This window comes from Perna viridis, chromosome 8, assembly GCF_037379345.1.
Source record: "Perna viridis isolate PV_CMFRI_1.1 ecotype Kerala chromosome 8, ASM3737934v1, whole genome shotgun sequence".
Classification (NCBI taxonomy): domain Eukaryota; kingdom Metazoa; phylum Mollusca; class Bivalvia; order Mytilida; family Mytilidae; genus Perna; species Perna viridis.
The window spans coordinates 13,762,782-13,781,951 of record NC_142452.1 but is presented as its reverse complement, the minus strand read 5'-3'; the positions used below and the strand labels follow the sequence as shown (position 1 = coordinate 13,781,951).

Genomic DNA, 19,170 nt, shown 5'->3' with positions numbered 1-19,170 from the left:
TTGCAGGGGATAAATGTTGTTTCTGGATTAGTTTGTAGTATTGTTGCCACCATGTCTAATCCGGGTCTGACAATCCTGTGTTTAACCAGTAACTGAGTGAGCGTAAGGCAAATTTATTGCCTGATATAGTAGATCAGTGGAATGAACTTAATGATGTGACTAGGTCAGAAATGTCAAATATTTCATCTTTTTTTCTGCAAAATGCACATATTTGTGCACATGGCTAGTGAAGTTGATAAGTGCCTCAATATTTTTGAGAGCACTGTATGTAACGGTAAAAATCCATTTGCATTTGAGTGGAAAGAGAGCGGTGCTTCCAGACTTAAAAGAACTATTACTCTTTATGGGTGTTATAAATCTGGGGTTGGGCAGCATTTCCTAGTACATCTTGAAGAGAGGGCCATTAAAAATCCACTGATCACATTACGAGGTCACAGGTTTAATCATCTGTTTTATGCAGCTGGTGCTACTTATCATCACTTGTGTGAAATATGGGATTTTTTTAGACAGTTGGGCAGACCCAATTGATTTGTTAAAAAGTACTTCTTTCGATGTGAAAGAAAAAGCATTTAAAAGTGCCCTACGAGCTCTAGGTATCGTTGACGAAGTTTATAACTGGTCCGTTTTGGAGGATTATAGAATTCTCAAAGAGTATTTTAGAGCTAACCCCTACTCTTTTTCAACTACAAAGCTACAAGAACTGTCAGGTGATGCATCTCCCAGCAACTAACACTTGCTCTCTGAAAGAGTCTTTGCTCAATTGGACATGTTTGGTAGATTAAAGCCATCTGCTTCCACCACTGCATATGAGTCCATAATTATGTGGTCAAACAATAAGAAATCTCAATGGTTGAAAAATCTTTCTGAAAAAGATAAGAACAAAGTTCTTGATGACGCTAAGGTAAGTGCTCCTATGATGATAGAGTCATTTAAAGCTCGTCAAAAAGTCCTCTTTAATAAAAAGTTAGAGATTTTAAGGGCCAAAAAAGAATAAAAAAAGCAAACAAAGAAAATGTTTTGACAGGAAGCACTGGTATGCAAAGTCCTCTAGGTGGCAAAATATTACTTTTGATTTGTCCTTCAAAGTTATAGATTACTTTAGAAATTTCCGGTTATTATTTCCGGGTGGCCTATCGATACTTTGCCAGTCTTGTGATGAATGTGTATAAATAGGTGAAGTCATAGTAGTCGATGTGATCCTCTTCTTTTGCTTCATGATATAATATACAGGCTTCCACTCGCCCCAGGCAAATGCATCTCATGGTTCGAGGGGGGCATATACATTCTTTGGATTGTAGGTATTGGTTTACTACGGGATCCTCTTTTATTTCCTGTTAAAAGTCACATTCCCATCTGCAAACATATTTGTATTCCTGGTCTTCTATGTTCCTTTGTATTTCAATTGAACGTTGATGTGAATCGTTCATGTGCATATCGTTCATATACGGAATTTAGTATATCTTTAATTCGTAAACCGTTCCATCTGCATATTCATCCACATTATATGGTCCAATGTCTTATTTATCTCCGTTTTGTGCATGTTTAATACGTATGCCTTTTGATTCTGACAAGTATTTGAGCCATTTGAGCCATTTGATATCCGTGGCCATGGGCTGGTATGAGTCCAATGATCTTTTGTTTCAGAAATTTAGATTTAGATAAGAGGTTGCAAGCCGAGGCAATAGTGATGTGATGCATTTTTTAAAACTAATCTATAGGTGTTCCGCCAATGGTTTCAGTGGTGTCCATGAATAAATGGCGGAAAGATAAAAAGCCTTTTCGTAAGATGTCTACATTTTTTACAGTAATTCAAAAGCTTGTCTTGAAAGTCAGTCAAAGGTATTCCCTCTGTGTCCTTAGTATCATGTCTTACTTTGCTGGTTTCATGGCCTCTGGGTTATAATATCTAAAGTAGTATTAAGTAATGGAACCAAAATTTTAATAGAAATAAAAAAAAAAATGCAATCCGGGGATGAAAAAAAGTCAGGGATGAAAACGAAAGATATGACGGAAAAATAGTTTCAATTTATGAAAGTGGTGGTCTTGATTCATCAAATAACCGATAAGAAAACAACGAACATAATGTGACTGAAGTCACGTCAGACCGAAAAGAACAAAGATCTGAAGAGGAATCTGAACATGAACATTTAATTGCATCAATTTATTCGTGTTCAACATGTGGCTGGAAGCTTACATGGAACAATTCTTTGCACACAGAGATTTTTAGTCAAGGATCTCGAATGGCATTTATCAGAACCAAGGTACAATACCAAGTCAAATTATAATTATTTTCATGGTTATGTTTCGGCACAGTTGATCCAACCCCGTTCCCAAATAGAGTATTTTTTTAATTCCCATAGAAAAACCCCTTTCCCCATAGAATTCTATACATTATCCATTGAATTTCATACTTTCAATTCGTTTAAAAAGTTTTACTGTTTTTTTTAATAATGAAATTTTAAATAATTGTTCATGTACATATTAATAAACAAAATATTTCCACATCTACTGCACCCCCCTTTCTATACCCATATATACCATAGAATGCAATAGGAAGTTTTACCAATGGAAATACTAAAGTTTCTTATTCTTTAATTATGATACAACAAAAACATTGTTTTATTGATAGTGTAATGCACCATTTTAATTTCAATGCAGATAAATAAAAGTATTGTAGAGACTGTTCAGTGTATGAGAAGGTAGACGTTTTTTCTTGACTTCTATAGAAGACATAGCTGACGATATTAGATATATTGTGAGCTTGTAAGTAGTTTTTGATATCAGAATATTTTTCAACCAGCGTATAATTTAGTAGAATGACAGGGCAAATTTCCAAACCAAAAACGCATTGTTTCAACACTTAGTTCGATTTCCATAAATGAATTAACAACAAACTGTTTTCTATGCACATGGAATTTTCACCCCTTTCTATGCCAAACTAATTTTGTGTTTTGATTACTGTTTGTTTTTGAAACTAGTGGTTTAAGATTTCTTAATATTGATGTTATTTTTCTTAGTGTTTGCATGTTTCGAAATATAAGTTTTTACTGTTGTAGTATAAATTTGGCAATTTGATTATTGCTGGTTCTATGCATGCCCTTGCATAGGTTGAAGGAGGTTGGCATAAATGATATTGATAATGTAGTTCATACAACCGCGAACGTAAATAGATTACCCTTTGAGCAATACTTGGAGTAGCTTTTTATTGCAAAGCGTAGCTTAAGATTTTAATTCAAAACCTATATCATACGCAATAAATACATAATTAAAATCATTAAATACAATAAGTGTCATCATCATGCAAACATGACATAGTATCCAAAAACATACTTCTTAATTAATGCATTGTAACAGAAAATCATTTCCAACATCTGTTTCGTGTTAGAATAAAGGTCTTTGCTCTCGTTCCGACTTAGTATTGATACGATAAAACATTGCTTGTTGTTTCCCAATATTCAGATATTCGGTCAAATTTCAAACTTTTCTGTCACTTTTTGGTCATATTTTTGGCAAGAAAAAGGTGTCCACACCCAAGAAACAACTTCATATTTAGTAAATACATTCATCATTACATGGTTTAATATATGTGAAAATATAAAGTTGTTTCTTAGGTGTGGACATAGTTTTCAGGATGTAAATATGTTCGAAAAAACAACAAAATTCACAATTCTCAGCAGTTTTTGCTAAAAAAACGTAAAATGTTAAATTTTGCACCATTACGACGTCAGTACAATGAACTAATGTCACAAATTGTTATTTGTCTCTATATTTTACTACGTTATGAACAAATTTCATGTTACTACAACAAAGTTGATATTTGTGGGCAAACTTTTTACCTTTATACCCTTACACCTTGCAATAAAAAGCAAATCAACTACAACAAGATGATTAGAGGTTCTGAAAAGCCGGACTCGCTCACCTGGCTTGATAAGCTACATGATATTTCATTTTTTTGTCAAAGCGGTCTTGTACTTTAATGGATGACAAATCCCATCTCTCATACCTAAGGAAAAGTATCAACTTTCATTGAATTCTGCCTAGTTGTTACACAGAAAATTTGTTAAAGAAATAAAATTTAAAAAACACACCCATACCCACACAAACAGGTACAGACGTACAAAAAGGTATTAACTCGAACATGGGTTTAATTTGACCACAGGAAGATCTATTCTTTCTAATCACTTTGACCCAAGTGAGATTTTGGCTTAACCTTACGGTTTTGATTTTATCCCTGTGTTCTATTATTAGTGACACTGGCCATGATTGTAAATGCCGACATTAGTTCTAGGTACAATACCCTAAGACACACTTATACAGAGCTAAGTTGAAATTAGTCCAGTGCTGCCAGAGGATAAGAATTTAAAAAAAATGATAACAACGAAGACGACGGGCGACGACGACAGACAACAACGACAACATAAAGTTAGTGGTGGCACTTGCTCACATATATGTAGCCCTTATTGTCAGGTAAGCTAAAAAAGAATTCGTAATGAAACATGTACATTCATTTTAAAAAAGTAAGCATATCACAACATTCCAATAAATATACTATGATCTGATCAAAATTCCTGAACAACGATAGAAGTTTTATAAATACAATAACAATATTATTTACAATTGCGTATAAATAACTAGTAAATGAGCAAATGTACTCAAATCAAAATAAGTTGAATTTTTGATTTTGTTTTAAGTTGGAAGGATAATTTGACTTCCTACTCAATATTGTTTCGGTTAAGTTGGTGATAATTTGATGTGATATGTAACAAAGCATTTGATTGGTAAGATCTTGTTCGGCAAGTCAGGTGATTTTGTATAACTTATGTTGTTAGTTCAGAAGGGCTGTTAATGTCGATTAGTCAGGAAAAAAAAAACGTCTAATTCTAATCCAAGTAACTTGTTGGTGTATGACTACGGTATTTTCACATTTTCAAAATGTCCGACAACTATGGTATATGAAAGAATAAACTTTAAAAAAATTGGTCACTGGGCTTTTCTCGGTCAAAATGCAAGTAAAGACAAGACGTCCATATAAAATATTGATACGAAACAAATTATTATCATCAATGTTGGCACACATGACCATCTGATTTATGAATTATTGAGAGTTTTTTTTAATGAATCGTATCATATTTCCAATTATGAAATCGTAGACACGCACATGATAAAAACATACGTTCGAAATATAAATATGTTACCGTGAATCATACAAGTGAAAACAATGCTATTTATATTTTTTTTATTATTTGAACTATAAATTATCTGTATCTTAAGTGGGTCTAAATTGGGTATATCTAGTGGAAAACCTTTTCTAATCACGTTTGAAAGTTATTTTAATTAACAACCAAAAACGAACTTAATTTCAAGATTTCTTAATAATATAGCTTAGTAGATGTTAGATACAGTGTCTTAAAACATCTTGGATGCATAATTAACCAAAAGGGCAAGTAAGCAGCGCAAGTAATTATAAATAAAATTTGATTCGTCATCTGTGCATAAACATCCACAGTAATCCCCATCCTCTTTTTAGATGGAATTAACTTTATAGAAATGAACATAAAAAAAAGTTAATGGATATGCTGAAATTAAATTAAGAGTAAATGTCAAGATAAATATCTATATTCTTTTTGTTATACGTTTCCTAAAAAAATTATATTCTACGAATAAAGTATATGTCAAAACTGTTCAACATAATCTTAAAAATTTGCATAAACATTCGTTGATTCCAAGTAGTGGTTTATTGCTTAGACCTTCCTATATTCTTCCTGTAATGAAAATGTTAAAAAATGACACTTCCATGAAAGGTTATTTTCACCTCACTTAAATCAACAATTTGCAATTGTTTCATTAAAAAGAACACAGAGAACACGCTTAAAAATGTTTGCTATGTTCAACGCAACTAAGCGACTATGCTATGCGATGTTAGAACTGTCAAATCCCGGTGCAAATGTTTGGTAGTTCCCTCCGCGGGACTCGAATTCGTACCGCTGTGACATCTATGGCAACACCGCCTGCGTTAAGTCCAGCGCCCTAGACCACTGGGCCAGCTAGGCTATATAAAATATAGCTTTTGCTGGCCGGATCATTCCTCCTGGTAGGATTAATCTTGGGCTGTTATTATAATGTCACATTCTTTGACGTTTGTATAATATCGATTTGTTGTGACATGTATCATTAATTTGATCCTCTATCCTACACAATAACAGTGATTATCGAGCAAACTTCTAGATGTCAATTTTATCTATCATTCGAAGGAAATTTTGGTTTTGAACAATATCCGGTAAAACTCAAAAGGAATAGAAAATTATTCATTTGTAAATTACGCACATCGAAACTATGATTTCCTATTGAGACAGGTCGCTGGAACTCTGCGATGAACGTATATGTCATCTCTGTGAATGTAAGCTATTGTTGACGAATTTCATTATATATTTGTATGTCAGAATCCAGAAATCAGGCGATTCATACTTATGTACATTCCAAATTACTATTTTCAAAACCCTTGTGAAAACAAACCTAAGGGTGTATTGACTCTTTGTAATGTCAGCCTTCATCGTTTTGCCATGGGTAATTGATTCCAGATGAACACGTGACTATTTAAGTACACATTTGCCGTTTAATTTTATTGTTTTATATGTAATTACATGTATGCATTATGTCTCGTTCATCTTACCCTGTTTGCCAACGCTTTGTATGTGCAATTGCCTGCCTCTTGTGCAGCATGTGCTTTTGGAGTGTAAACAAAAATCTTGAAATTGTTAGATCAGTATAATGACAATTTATATGGTGAGCACGCCACAAAAGCCAAAAAGACAAAAATCCAACAAGGATGTTAAATGTCAGCTCATAGCTATTCATGGGTCTTTAGCTGAGGCGTTTCTTTACTTGCGAATGTCAATAATTTTGCTTTGTAGGATTGATAATTTTAACAATTATACGACATACTTGACTTACAAAGAACATTGTATAACGTTATCGTCATCTACACTGTTAATTTGCTTTATATTTTAAATGCTTTAAATGGCATTGAGCAAAGCAATGATCGCTTTTGCATGTATTTATTTCGCAAACAACAAAATCATGGTCTTAATTTAAACTTACAAAGTTTTTGAAGAACTCTGGTCTTTTGAGTTGAAGTATTCTTGCTAACTGGAAGATGTCAGCGTTCTCATCAATCGTCATACTAGACACCGCATTGGTAAAGGTACAAAACAGACCACATATACTGGCTCCGTCACTGATAATGTAAAATGGAGTTTTAGATTTAGAGCTTATTATCTGACGTTCTTTTCTACGATTATGATATGTTATTCAACACGATCACATATACTTTATACTTCGAACACAGTGATCATTCTGGAACAAAAGATAAGCAGAGTTATCTAAAACATTTTTTTCTCTAGAGGAGCAAACAATATAAAACGCATTAAAGCATATTTTTTTTCTTATATTTTGCGTAATGTCTTGCAAAATAGAAACAATGAATAAATTTCGTTTAACAACAATGCCTTTTTTAATAAGATAACATCGCCTACCTACTGACAACAGTAACAGGACCTTCTGTCATACTGATCCGTGTCGATATTAGGTTTGTAAGTTTACATAGAATGTCTGCTTCCGGTATGCCATCACACACCACTTGGTAAATAATAATGTCTTTCGAGTTTGTGTCCTGTGTTGTAAAATATCAAAGATGTTGTTTGAGTACATAATTAAAATAAATGTTTTTCTAGGGTAACTTTTCCTGAAATGGACAAAATGACAAAGCTACCTTTCTCATTGACTTATAACCAGTTTTATTGGGTGGTTCTATTTATGTCCAAAAACGATTTTATTAGTAATGTCTTCACTAATGTAAATATGCCATGCTTTCTTAGACACATTCCCTGACTTGTATTTAAAGTTCTAAAAGTTCGAACAATTATTTCCGAAATTACGTAGGTAATTTCCGACAGATTTTTTTACGCCATTTTTGTTTCTGATGCATTGTTCGTACTACTTGTATGTTACATGTAGGAGGCTGTCCATCAGAAAACTATGCAAACCGTTCGAAAGTGATATTGGCAATCAAATATAAACTTTAGTGCATCTGGTAGAACACCATGAGAAACTTATAACTGCAAAATATTTTATTTCGAAAAATTAAATATGACGGAGATATGGCCGCCATTTTGTGTTACGGAAACTTCCTTGAAAAATGGTATTTTGTCATGGTTGAGATATGCAAAAGAAGATCAAAGTTAGGTATTAAGTCTATAACTGCCCTGTTTTCCAGATAAGTGAATTCAATTCCATTAAACATAACGCATATATAGGTTCTAATAATGATCTTGAAAAAATATTTGAACTTGAATTTTGGCCAAATGCTACCATTTAGAAAATTGTCATCTTTACCACATTTCAATGCCCTGTATTTCTTAAAATAACACTTTTAACAAGCTGACTTGTTTATACCCAACAAGATGCTGTTTGTGTTTTAGCTTAAAGGGGAAAGAAAATTGTTGGAGAAGATTGACTGTTTGGGGTTTAACGTCCGAGCAGCAATATTTCAGCCATATTCAGACGATGAACGTGAGATGGATGATAAAATGAAGTGATGATGAAATAAAAAAGAAAGGATGGGACACAAAGGCAATAGGGTCCACATATTTTGATTGCCACTAGAAAAAGGGTGGGGTGGGTAAGGTCGGGCAATTTAGTGTCCTATGGCGGAGCGCAATGGTTCCTACTCCTATCGAATACCACAGCAAGGTTCTTTAACGTGCGAGGAACGTGGCATCTTTCCCAACACGGTGCACCACTATGGTTTGCGGTCAAGTTTTCCATATTATAGCCTGACAATCCCAGCAAGTAACATGCCAGGGGTACCCCATTCCACCACCTGGGGCACAAATCACTGTTGCTCTGTGGGCAGAGCGCCTAGCCCGCAGCTAGGTTTCTGAGCACTATTGAGTCGCCTTATACAATAAATAAAATACTCCATTGCTGCTAAACCTGCCTATAGAGGTCAAACCCTAAACAGATGGGGCAACTTAAGTTTTGTTCGTAGCAACCACATACATTTTGTATACATGTACATGTATCCATGTGTGTGGAGGTCCTAACGGTTTGAAACTTAATGGTGTTACCCCCTAATTTATAGTTAAATAAAGCGTTTTGCAGAACATAGCATATTACAACTACAAGATGTTAAACTCTCTTCACTTTGGGCAAGTGTAGACACAATGTTAAACAAAACTACTTACAGCTCAACTGGTTTTGGCGCAATATCGCACAAAATTTGAAATTCAATTTAAGTTGAAAGAAGCTAAATTAAAGGGTGATATAAAACAATTTTCCTTAAATCCCTATAACCCAAAACCATAAGAGATATCTGAAAATGGATTGAGAAATTTAGGCAGGGATTTTTATGAGGAATCTAAATGTAATAAATAAGTTACAAAATCTGACAAAAAAAAAACAAACAAAAAAGAATTTAAAAAAATAAAAGATTTCTGTTATGTGGCCCCACTTTGGACCCCAAGTACCAGTACATGTTAAACTCTTGGTAAAATCTGTTAATGCGCTTTTTAACAGATTTGAATAGGAAAAATTTTCAAAATTGAATGAAAAATAAGCGTTCTTCACCTTATATATTTTACCTCTTTTTCATTTTATTTATTTTATTATTTTTAAACCTATTCACATATTGAGCATGCTAAGTATGCTTTTTTCAACCATTGTCTGTGTGTCATGGCCATTTATTGTAAATGTGTTGGTACAATAAAATATTTGTATTTGTACGACAAAATTAAAAGTACCTTACCTAATAATCAGTAATATGCCTTTAATAATTCCATTTTCCTTCGATTAGTTCATCTTTTATACACAAACAGTGTGTCCTTATCCCAGCTTATATGTTTAATGATGAATGTGCAAATATACTTGTTTGTATGACATATAAAATAATGCAATGATTTGTTGGTCCTCTTCTATCATTACAGTTGAATATGAAACTGTCTTCGATGTTCCTTCATAAACTCATCGTAATCCAGTGAAGCCAAAAACAGTGAAAGTATGATATCCATTTCTACATGCATGAAAGGACCTACATGTGATATACTGTTACTGAATATCGAAAATATATAAACAAGACTATCTCCTTGACTGACAGGCATTTATAAAATTTGTATACTTAGGAACGAACTATATCCCGACGATTTGCGATACATTCATTTTCTGTAATTCGGAAGATAAGAACACATTTCAATTCATGTCAGTAGGTACTTATGATTAAGTCTTTTTAGCTAAAGAAATTAGGCATTTTAGGGGATAATACATGTACAGGGGAAGGGAACCTCTTCCTGTGCACTGGACTACATCGTACCAAGACTAACTCGTCCCATACATGTGGGTTCTGAGAAAATTGTATTCAGTCAGTTTTATACGTCCTGCTGTGTTTAAATGATTCGAAATCAATTATTTCCGTACTTCTGATATAAAATTTGAATGGAAATATTTATATATCTTACATTATGGCTGAAAAAATCGCTTAAGATTTTCACCAAAAATACGTCTATTTTACATGTTGAAAAAAACTATGAAATGCCCAGCATGAAACTTTATAGCAATATAAATATAATACATTTTCCACCTTTCGATTACCACAATGATAATTTTAAGCTAGATACGTAAGTTCATTTTTTTTCACTTCTATGAATATAAATTTAACAACTTCACATAAAATGTTGTCACTTCACAAAACAAAGCAAACATCAATCACTGGTGAATGTGGTCCAAATTTGACCATGAAATCCGGCACATCATTAAAGAAATGCCCCTAACACCTAAAAACGGCTGTTACTAAAAAACAGAACACAGTCTGGTCATTATCATATGTATTTTGGGAATCTCTTATGACCTCCTTTCATTCCTAACATAACATTTACGGCAATTGCAAAATGACTTTCGGACGATTTTTCCAGTTTTGCATGGTTTTCTCATAGACGGACTCTTAATGTTCTAAGGCGTTTTTGTTAATCTTTTGATGATAATTATTTTATGTCTATAATAATAACATAGTGCAAAGTACATGATTCTGTGGCAGACCTACATTCAGGGATATGTAAATATTAAGCTCATTTACCTTCTTGCTAAGTGTAAGAGATACAATTTTGATTCCATGTTCTTCATCAACAGTATTTGTGATTTTTAAAGTATTGAGCCCAAGTGAGCCAGTTGCTTTGGAAGTACAATACACAAAATCAGCCTATATGTTAAATATAATTGAAATAAAATTAGACATGTTACATCTCCATCGACTCACTACATGTATGTTGCAATAACATTCAATATCACTGTCTCTTCTATTGAGGCTTTTTTAAAATACATTTTGTGTACGTCAAGCAAATTATACTTTTCATTATTGTCAAAGTACTATTTAAAGGGTAAATTCGGAGTATTCTATAAAAGTTATCTTACCAGAAGGTACAATGGAGTATGTAGCATATATATAATTTCACTAATACATCATTCCTGGTCTCAACAAATAATGTTCTATTTGGATTTTAGCATTTGAGTGAAATTAAACTGACCTCTGAATGATCTGTCAAAAATAAAACAATGGTAGTAGAATCCTGTTCTCTGACCATCGCCCAGAAATCAACTTTTGTATCTGGTAATTGCAGTTGTGTTGTTATGTATCCAATTAACTTTGTGTATGACTACATGTGACATTAATTAGACACGATTAACTATGTAACAGTTTCGGTATTTGTATTCAGTTTCTGTAAACTTAATCATACTTGTATAACACTTTTCTCATTTAAGCAAAGAGTAAAAGATAGCACATACACATGGCACGAAGAATTAAGTCTCAAAATACAGATAAAAGATATTTTCCTACTAGTACATCAGAATAATGCCCTAAACTATTTATAGATTAAGGGCTGTCCGTACTTTGCTTTAAGTTACATGAATTTTCTATACAGTGTATGTGTTCCGTTTTATTTCCTCTTGATAATTTTGCTTTCTGCCAATGTTTTCAGTGAATGAAACCGTTCAATATTTCCTGTTAGTAAAACCGTTTAATGTTTTAACTACAGTTGCTCAATATTGTCTTTCTATCCTACAGATTTATCACTCCTTACCGGTACTCGAACAGCGTTAATGTAATCAGTTCGTCCTTTCTCAAAAGACGACAGATATACTCTATCAGTGTCAGCTGAATAAAGGGACTATTTCCAGTTACGACAAGAAAAAAATAACTACAATATAATTTTGGCACAGCCAACGGAAATGACAAAAAGAATAAATTCATTATTGAGGTGTAATTTTATTTCCCAAAATAAACAAACAGAATATAGTTGCGCCTCCTTTTATAACAACCATAAGACACAAACAAAACGGGATGCATAATATTAATTTTTCCTGGCAAAACAGAAGGATTCCGGTTTTTTTCCTTATTCTCAGGACTTGTGGCAAACACATGCTCTTTATTGGAATGCTCTAATTTCTTTTCTTCCAGCATCCTTTATTTAGTAAAAAAATATGTTTTATTTATCATCATTATTATAATATAATAATATATAATGGCTTATATATATAATTCTATCTACATACAAGTATAAGTACACAATGTAATCATTACAATGAGCGCTTTTCATATACATTCACATATAAAACTTAGCACCATTATGAAAAAAATGAAAGAACATCGTTGTAGTGGGTGAAGTCCTCGTATCAGTAATAAACGATAATATTATATGTTAGTAAATATGTAATTTCATATTGGCCCTGTTATAGTTTTGAGGCTGTCACATTGGTCGAGGCGGTCGTATTGGTCCCGAGGCATCGCCGACAGCCAATATGCTGTCGAGGTCAACATGATTGACCGAAACCTATCACAGGGCCAATATGAATTGATAGAATAGTTGTTTTTGTGTTTTTCCAGGAACATGTAGGTTTATTTGCATTATTCAGTCTTACTTTATGGACTGTTCATATCACAACTCGTACGTTATGGCAGAGCTTGCCGAAACTCCTCAGACTTTTTGTATCGCGCTAGAACTCTAACAAATAGGCTTCTGGAACAGGGGTATGTTGCTACAAGATTGAAGTCATCACTACAAAAGTTTATAGTCGTCATCATGAACTCGTGGATTGTTATGGTGTATCTATCTGCACCATGAAAACTGATTTTTTCAACGGGTAATAGTTTTTCTTTCCTCGTTTGTCTACCTAGGACTTGACTTTTTATGAGCAACTCGGCGAGTGTTTCTAGAAAAGCAGAGGACAATTACCCTACCGGTGCACCTGGTCCATGCTCCCAGTTTTATGTGGAGTCCGAGTTGCTCATTTGCTTTTGTTACTTTGTATGTATGATATAAGTTACTTTTTGGTCTTTGTTGTGTGTGTCTATTTTCAATGTCTGGTCTTTGTCCCTGTATTACATTCTTTTAATTAACGCTATAACCTTAGTTCCCATCATTACTCTTTCAAAGCATCATTGACGATTACGACGATTGGTACCTTAGCATCCAGTGTTTTTAACAGTTGTAAATCGATTTGTCAATATCCATGTTTGTTTTTGTTTTTACACGCTAATAAAACGTGTACTGCGCAGTCTCATACGTGATACGCATTTTGATTGGTAACCTAAAACAGTGGTACAGATAAAGAGACTCTCATTGGTTGCGTTCAGGCAATGAAATGAAACGGATTCGGGTTATATTGAAGTACGGTTACTTTACTCATGATTTTTCTCTCGCAAAAAACGTCACAAAACTTTTCTTTGTAACATTTATATACATTTGTGAAATGAGCATATGGGAAAACAGCTTCTTAGTTACATATAATTAATTATTATCATCCGAAGCAAAGCGAACGGTAATAGTTGATATAAAGGGGTAATAAATTTAATGTTCACCGAATGTCAACCAATTTTTATCACATCAAACCATAAAGACGTTTTTTTTTATAATTCCACTGTACCAGAAAAAACGAACTGTTGTCTGACCGTGCTGTATGGGAACGTATTGAGCTGCTGTATTATAAACATCCTAGAACAGCTTAACTTTGATAAGCAAATAACAATCGGAAGGAAAACATGATAACTACTGCATCGGTCAATAGCTTTACCACCTTTTGATCGGCTAAAAACATGTCTTTTTGGGGTCAATAGTTAAAGTTTAAAATTCATTTACCATATAAAAAATATTGAAGTATACTTGTAATACCGTTATATGACGTCATAAGTTTATTAAACTGGAATATTAATCCGCAAATCACAAAATATAATAATAATGATTTGAAAGAAAACAAGGATATCTAAGAAAATCTATACTAGAAAAATCAATTAGTTACATGAATCAACCAAATAAAGATATTCGTGCTTAGAACGCTGGGATATTTTACTCTTGCTGGCGCATTATACATACTCCACGCACTCGCTGAAGATTGACATTTGTATGCAGTCGTGCTAAACATCTTACGCATATTTGAAAAGGAAATAATTCAACTAACTAGGGGCTTTAAACCAGGTGTCATTTCCTTGTACTTTTTTTTATCACTAAACATGTTGTCTGTCTGTTTGCTACTAAGTTAATATATAAAACCAAATGTTATGCAAACATTATCTTTAAAAGTTCCTCGTACAAGTAGCTTAGGGCATTTTACATTTCGGCGATTCATTGTAGGTGTTGCATTCCTTTACAGTTTCGATTTTGGGCATACTACCGATTAAACACCATCTGTTTTCTTTGGAAAGAAAAGCGTTTAACAACTTTCAGGCTACCAAATCTGTCGTCAAGTTTACTCACGATTCCCGCACTGACAATACCACTTGTGTAGGGTTTGTAGGAGTCGATTCCCTATTGTTTTGTTTGTGTAAAACCTTACCTTTGTTTAAAAAACCTTCAAAAATAAACTGAAGCAAATAAATGTTTTTTTTTATAAATTTAACACTTCATTTTTTTACATTCGTTTGTGTTGGGACTTTTTCGAGGTGTGCTGTAATTTTGTTTTGTAAATATGATGTCCGCGGACTCATAACCTTTCTTCAAAAAAAGTTATCATTACTTAATAACAGACATAACTTGTAACATTTTCGTCTGTAGATTCACGAGCTGATCAATTTTTTTGTACATTTGTTATCGCCCTAGACTACAAACAATCAGGCTTCTGGAACAGGGTTATGTTGCTACAAGATTAAAGGCATCACTGCAGAAGTTTTATGGTCGTCATCATGAACTTGTGGATAGTTACGTGTATCCATCTGCACTGTGAAAACTGATTTGTTCAACGCATCAGTTTTCCTTTCCTCTTGCGTCCTCCCTGACTTGACTTGTTTTATGAATAACTTGGTGGGTGTTTCTAGAAAAGCAGAGGACGCAAACTCTACCGGTGCACATAATCCATGCTCCTAATTTTTAGTGGAATCCGAGTTGCTCATTTACTTTTGTTACTTCGTATGTATTATTTTAGTTACTTTATGTTCTTTGTTGTGAATGTCTGTTTTCCATGTCTGGTCTTTGTCCCTGGATAACACTCTTTTGATTTCCTTACAAACTTGGTTTCCTGGATTATTCTTTCATCTTACTTAGCAACCCTTTGTGTTCCGAACCGAATAGAATATGATTCAGCCTCGGTTTACTCTGAAGATTTATTGAAGGCTTATTTAGATTCAGCCTAAAATCTGAATGAGGCAAAGCATCTATTAAATGACTAACTAACTGATAATGATAATATGTTATGTCTTCAATTCAAACAAAATTCGCATATTATTTAATTTGATGACTGGTTTACAATGAGGTTTCGTATATATATGTACATAAAGGATAAAATACAACTAATAGTCCAGAAATAATATCATCTTCAGAAAGATATTGTTTCTGATCTTTATGGAGAAAAAAAAAGGAATTTCCATTTTTAAGCCAAGTGTTTTCAAAATTTCAGTAGAATGTTGGAATCCCTGATGTACTAGGAAAATGTCGTTTTCACCAAGATTTCATTTCCTGATTTTTTTTTTTTTGCTCAACGTTGATTGTGTTGTTCACTATTTATAATTAGTTTAAAAATAAACGTATTATCTACACCCTACAAAAAGGTCAAAAATTGCGATCAACACCAGTCCACCCTCTTTCTTTCTAGAGCAACAAAAATTCAAGGAAAGTGTGGTAAAACAAATCGGTAAACATTGACAAGATATCTCAATAGAGCAACACAACTTTTGAAGGGTCAATGAATAATATGAAATCGAATTATGAGTGCAGTTTTCATACAAGTAATTTTGATTTCATAGACTTACTTTACACTCTAGTTCTGAATACTGATTGATGAAGCCAAAACCTGTTTCATTTTACAACACAGTTTTTTGCCGTTCCCAATGGTTTCAAATTAGACGACAGCTGCTTATAGATCCTCAGATCCATCTGCAGCATTGTTGTCCAAGCTTATAATGAGCATTCTGATATTAGGTTTCAAAGAACTCAATCTTCGCATGCATAATCTGTTGTTTTCAAGTGCTGTTAAATTTGTTTTAAGAATGTAGGTTAAACAATGCATAATGAAAATACTTTTATATGTTTACTTTCGAAAGATTCTTACGCGGGATTTCTCCCTTTCAAGATGTTCTTTAAGCATATTCTTATTGTCTTCAAACAAAAAATGTTTGTTATGATTCTAAATATCTATCCAATATCCCGTCTCTGAAATCATTAGTATAGGATAGAGGTGGGGTGGAGCTTTGTTTGTGTTCAACAAAAGACAAAAGGAAACAAAAAGCTTTTTGGACCTGTAGCAACTGCTGCAAACTTTCTTTGATGAAAACCAAAGAACTCCTCATTTCGAATGGTTCCTTAAGGAAAAAATGCTCCATAAATAACATCATACATAATTGAAGTTTTTTTGTGGTGTATACCAGGGCATCACATCTTTTGAAGGTAGAACACATGAAGCACAGAACTAGTAATAAATGTACTACATTTTCGACTTTCATTGAAACATGCAAAACGTATCTATACATATAAGTCTTGAGACATCGGTTGGTGAAATCTTATAATGTTGTTACAGATGTTTGTGTTTGTTTTGATTTGTTTGTCCTGTTTGTTGTTTTCAGAATTTTTGTTTTTTGTACTTAGGAAGCGGAACATTGAATTAAGCCTTACTTTTCTTCAGTAAGATCACTTTTTATCCCTATTAAACTATAGCATGTTTTGTTTATTTGGAATGTTAGGCAGAAAGCTAAATTTGTCGTATTATTTTTAGTCCTAGAAATGCAATGGCCACGGAAAATATTAAATTCAAGTTGATCATTACTTCACATTACATTTGTTTTCTTGCCTGCATTGCTTATCGTCTTCGGTATCCTTGGATGAAGAGCTCAGATAATTTAGACGGGATAAATCCATCAGAATTCCAAATATTTTGTTTCCACCCATTTCTGTAGTTGATAATTTTGCGAGAAGTCATGCCTGGTGTTGTTGTTTATTCATTATTGCAATGTGATCAATGAATTTTGAGTAAAATGACTTTAAAATTGTCTCTGTTATCAATATATAAATTATTTCTAGCCATTGAAACTAGGCAATTTTACAACTGTACTCTTATTTTGTTTCCGTATTCCTGTATACAGATTAATTAATTTAAGCAATTTTATGCACTTGGGTTATTGAACTTCGCTTCAGTCATGATAAATATTAGTTCGTGCTATTTGGGTTATATTTGAAAATTTAAGGTATTATAAAAATATAAACAGAAATTCATTTTTTGACAAACCTTTCTTAATAATTTAACATTGGACCCAAACACCTATTTAGGATTGACAATTTCCACCAATATGCTATATGAAGCTTCATGGTCATTGGCACTGCCTCTTAATGGTCAAATAATTGCAATCTCACACAATATGTTACATGTTTAGATTTGAACATATAAGTATTTTTTTTATTTTGTCTACAATTTCAAATTCGCTACATGAATGATTGAAAGCTTAACAATTAACACAAATGTACCACCGAAACACAGTAGAATATCGACAACTTAATTCCCGACTTTACAGAGTGATGGGAAATATATTCAAACGTTTAATACAATAATTGTTTATTTAACGATATTCGGCAGTCTCAAACTGTAAATATATATACTATGTACATGCATATTAAGTTGATATCATTCCATATGCAATCACATTGAAATTTACTTTCAGTAAATGTACTTCTTTTTCCAGTGAATGGTGAATGGGGAGCGTGGTCAAGTTGGACATCGTGTGGAGTAACGTGTGGATCTGGAACTCAAACTAGATATAGATACTGTTATAATGATGGACCGCCCTGCTATGGAACCGATTCAGAAACACAGAGTTGTAACATTAATGTTTTCTGTCCAGGTATTATTGCAAAACATTTAAATACATGCCTTTATTCTACATAATCAGATGTAAAGCTGAACAAAACAAAAGAATGTTTTTTTTCAAATACTGTAAGTTTTATTTTTATTTTTAATATTTACATGTGGGTATTTGGGTGAAAAAAAGAATTTATGTATTCAATTCACAGTCATGAAATCCACAGGAAATGCGTTTTACTAGCTTTAGTATACATGTTGTGATGGAGTTCCAGTGAAATTATGTGAATCAAGTCTTTCCATGAATTACATCTACATTAACAAAGAAAATCATTTTGATTGAACTGAACATAAAAACCAAACTAATTTCATGTGAACTAGTGTTGCTTTTTACGATAAAAATACAGTGTTCGACACATGTATTAACTACAATTGAAGAGACATTACGGAAGTCGATTTTACATCATTTGTTTATATATTTTATATCTATAACTGTAAATATAAAACGCATAAAAATGATATAGAATAATAAATAGAGGTATCATATCTTGGTTCAATAGATCATACCCTTAAAATGACAAAATGAACATGGAATGATGATGAAATGAACAATAGGATGGGATACAAGGATAATAGGTAGACAACTTTTGATTGCCATTAGAAAAAGAGAGGGTTTGGTAAGGGGGACTGGGATATTTTTTGAAAAAAAAATATTAATTTTACTTTGAAGAAAAAATAAAAAAAAATGTGTGGCTAGAAAAAAATAATTTAAGTTCCACAATGGTAAAAAAAAATAATGTTGTATTCTGTTTTTCATCAAAAAAAGTTTAGGTAGAAAAAAAATTCAAAGAA

The 19,170-nt window shown here is 32.9% G+C and overlaps 1 protein-coding gene across 1 annotated transcript; it reads right to left on the bottom strand.

Annotated features, from left to right (window-relative positions):
* Positions 1-4,231: 4,231 nt before the first annotated feature.
* On the bottom strand, positions 4,232-11,271 carry LOC148609418 (receptor-type tyrosine-protein phosphatase zeta-like). Its single transcript, XM_088542509.1, has 4 exons — positions 11,123-11,271; positions 7,533-7,669; positions 7,099-7,234; positions 4,232-5,762 (listed from the first exon to the last, which is right to left on the bottom strand). The coding sequence occupies exons 2-4, from the start codon at positions 7,562-7,564 to the stop codon at positions 5,742-5,744; spliced, it is 189 nt and encodes a 62-aa protein (XP_088398635.1). The 5' UTR covers positions 7,565-7,669; positions 11,123-11,271; the 3' UTR covers positions 4,232-5,741.
* Positions 11,272-19,170: the final 7,899 nt, after the last annotated feature.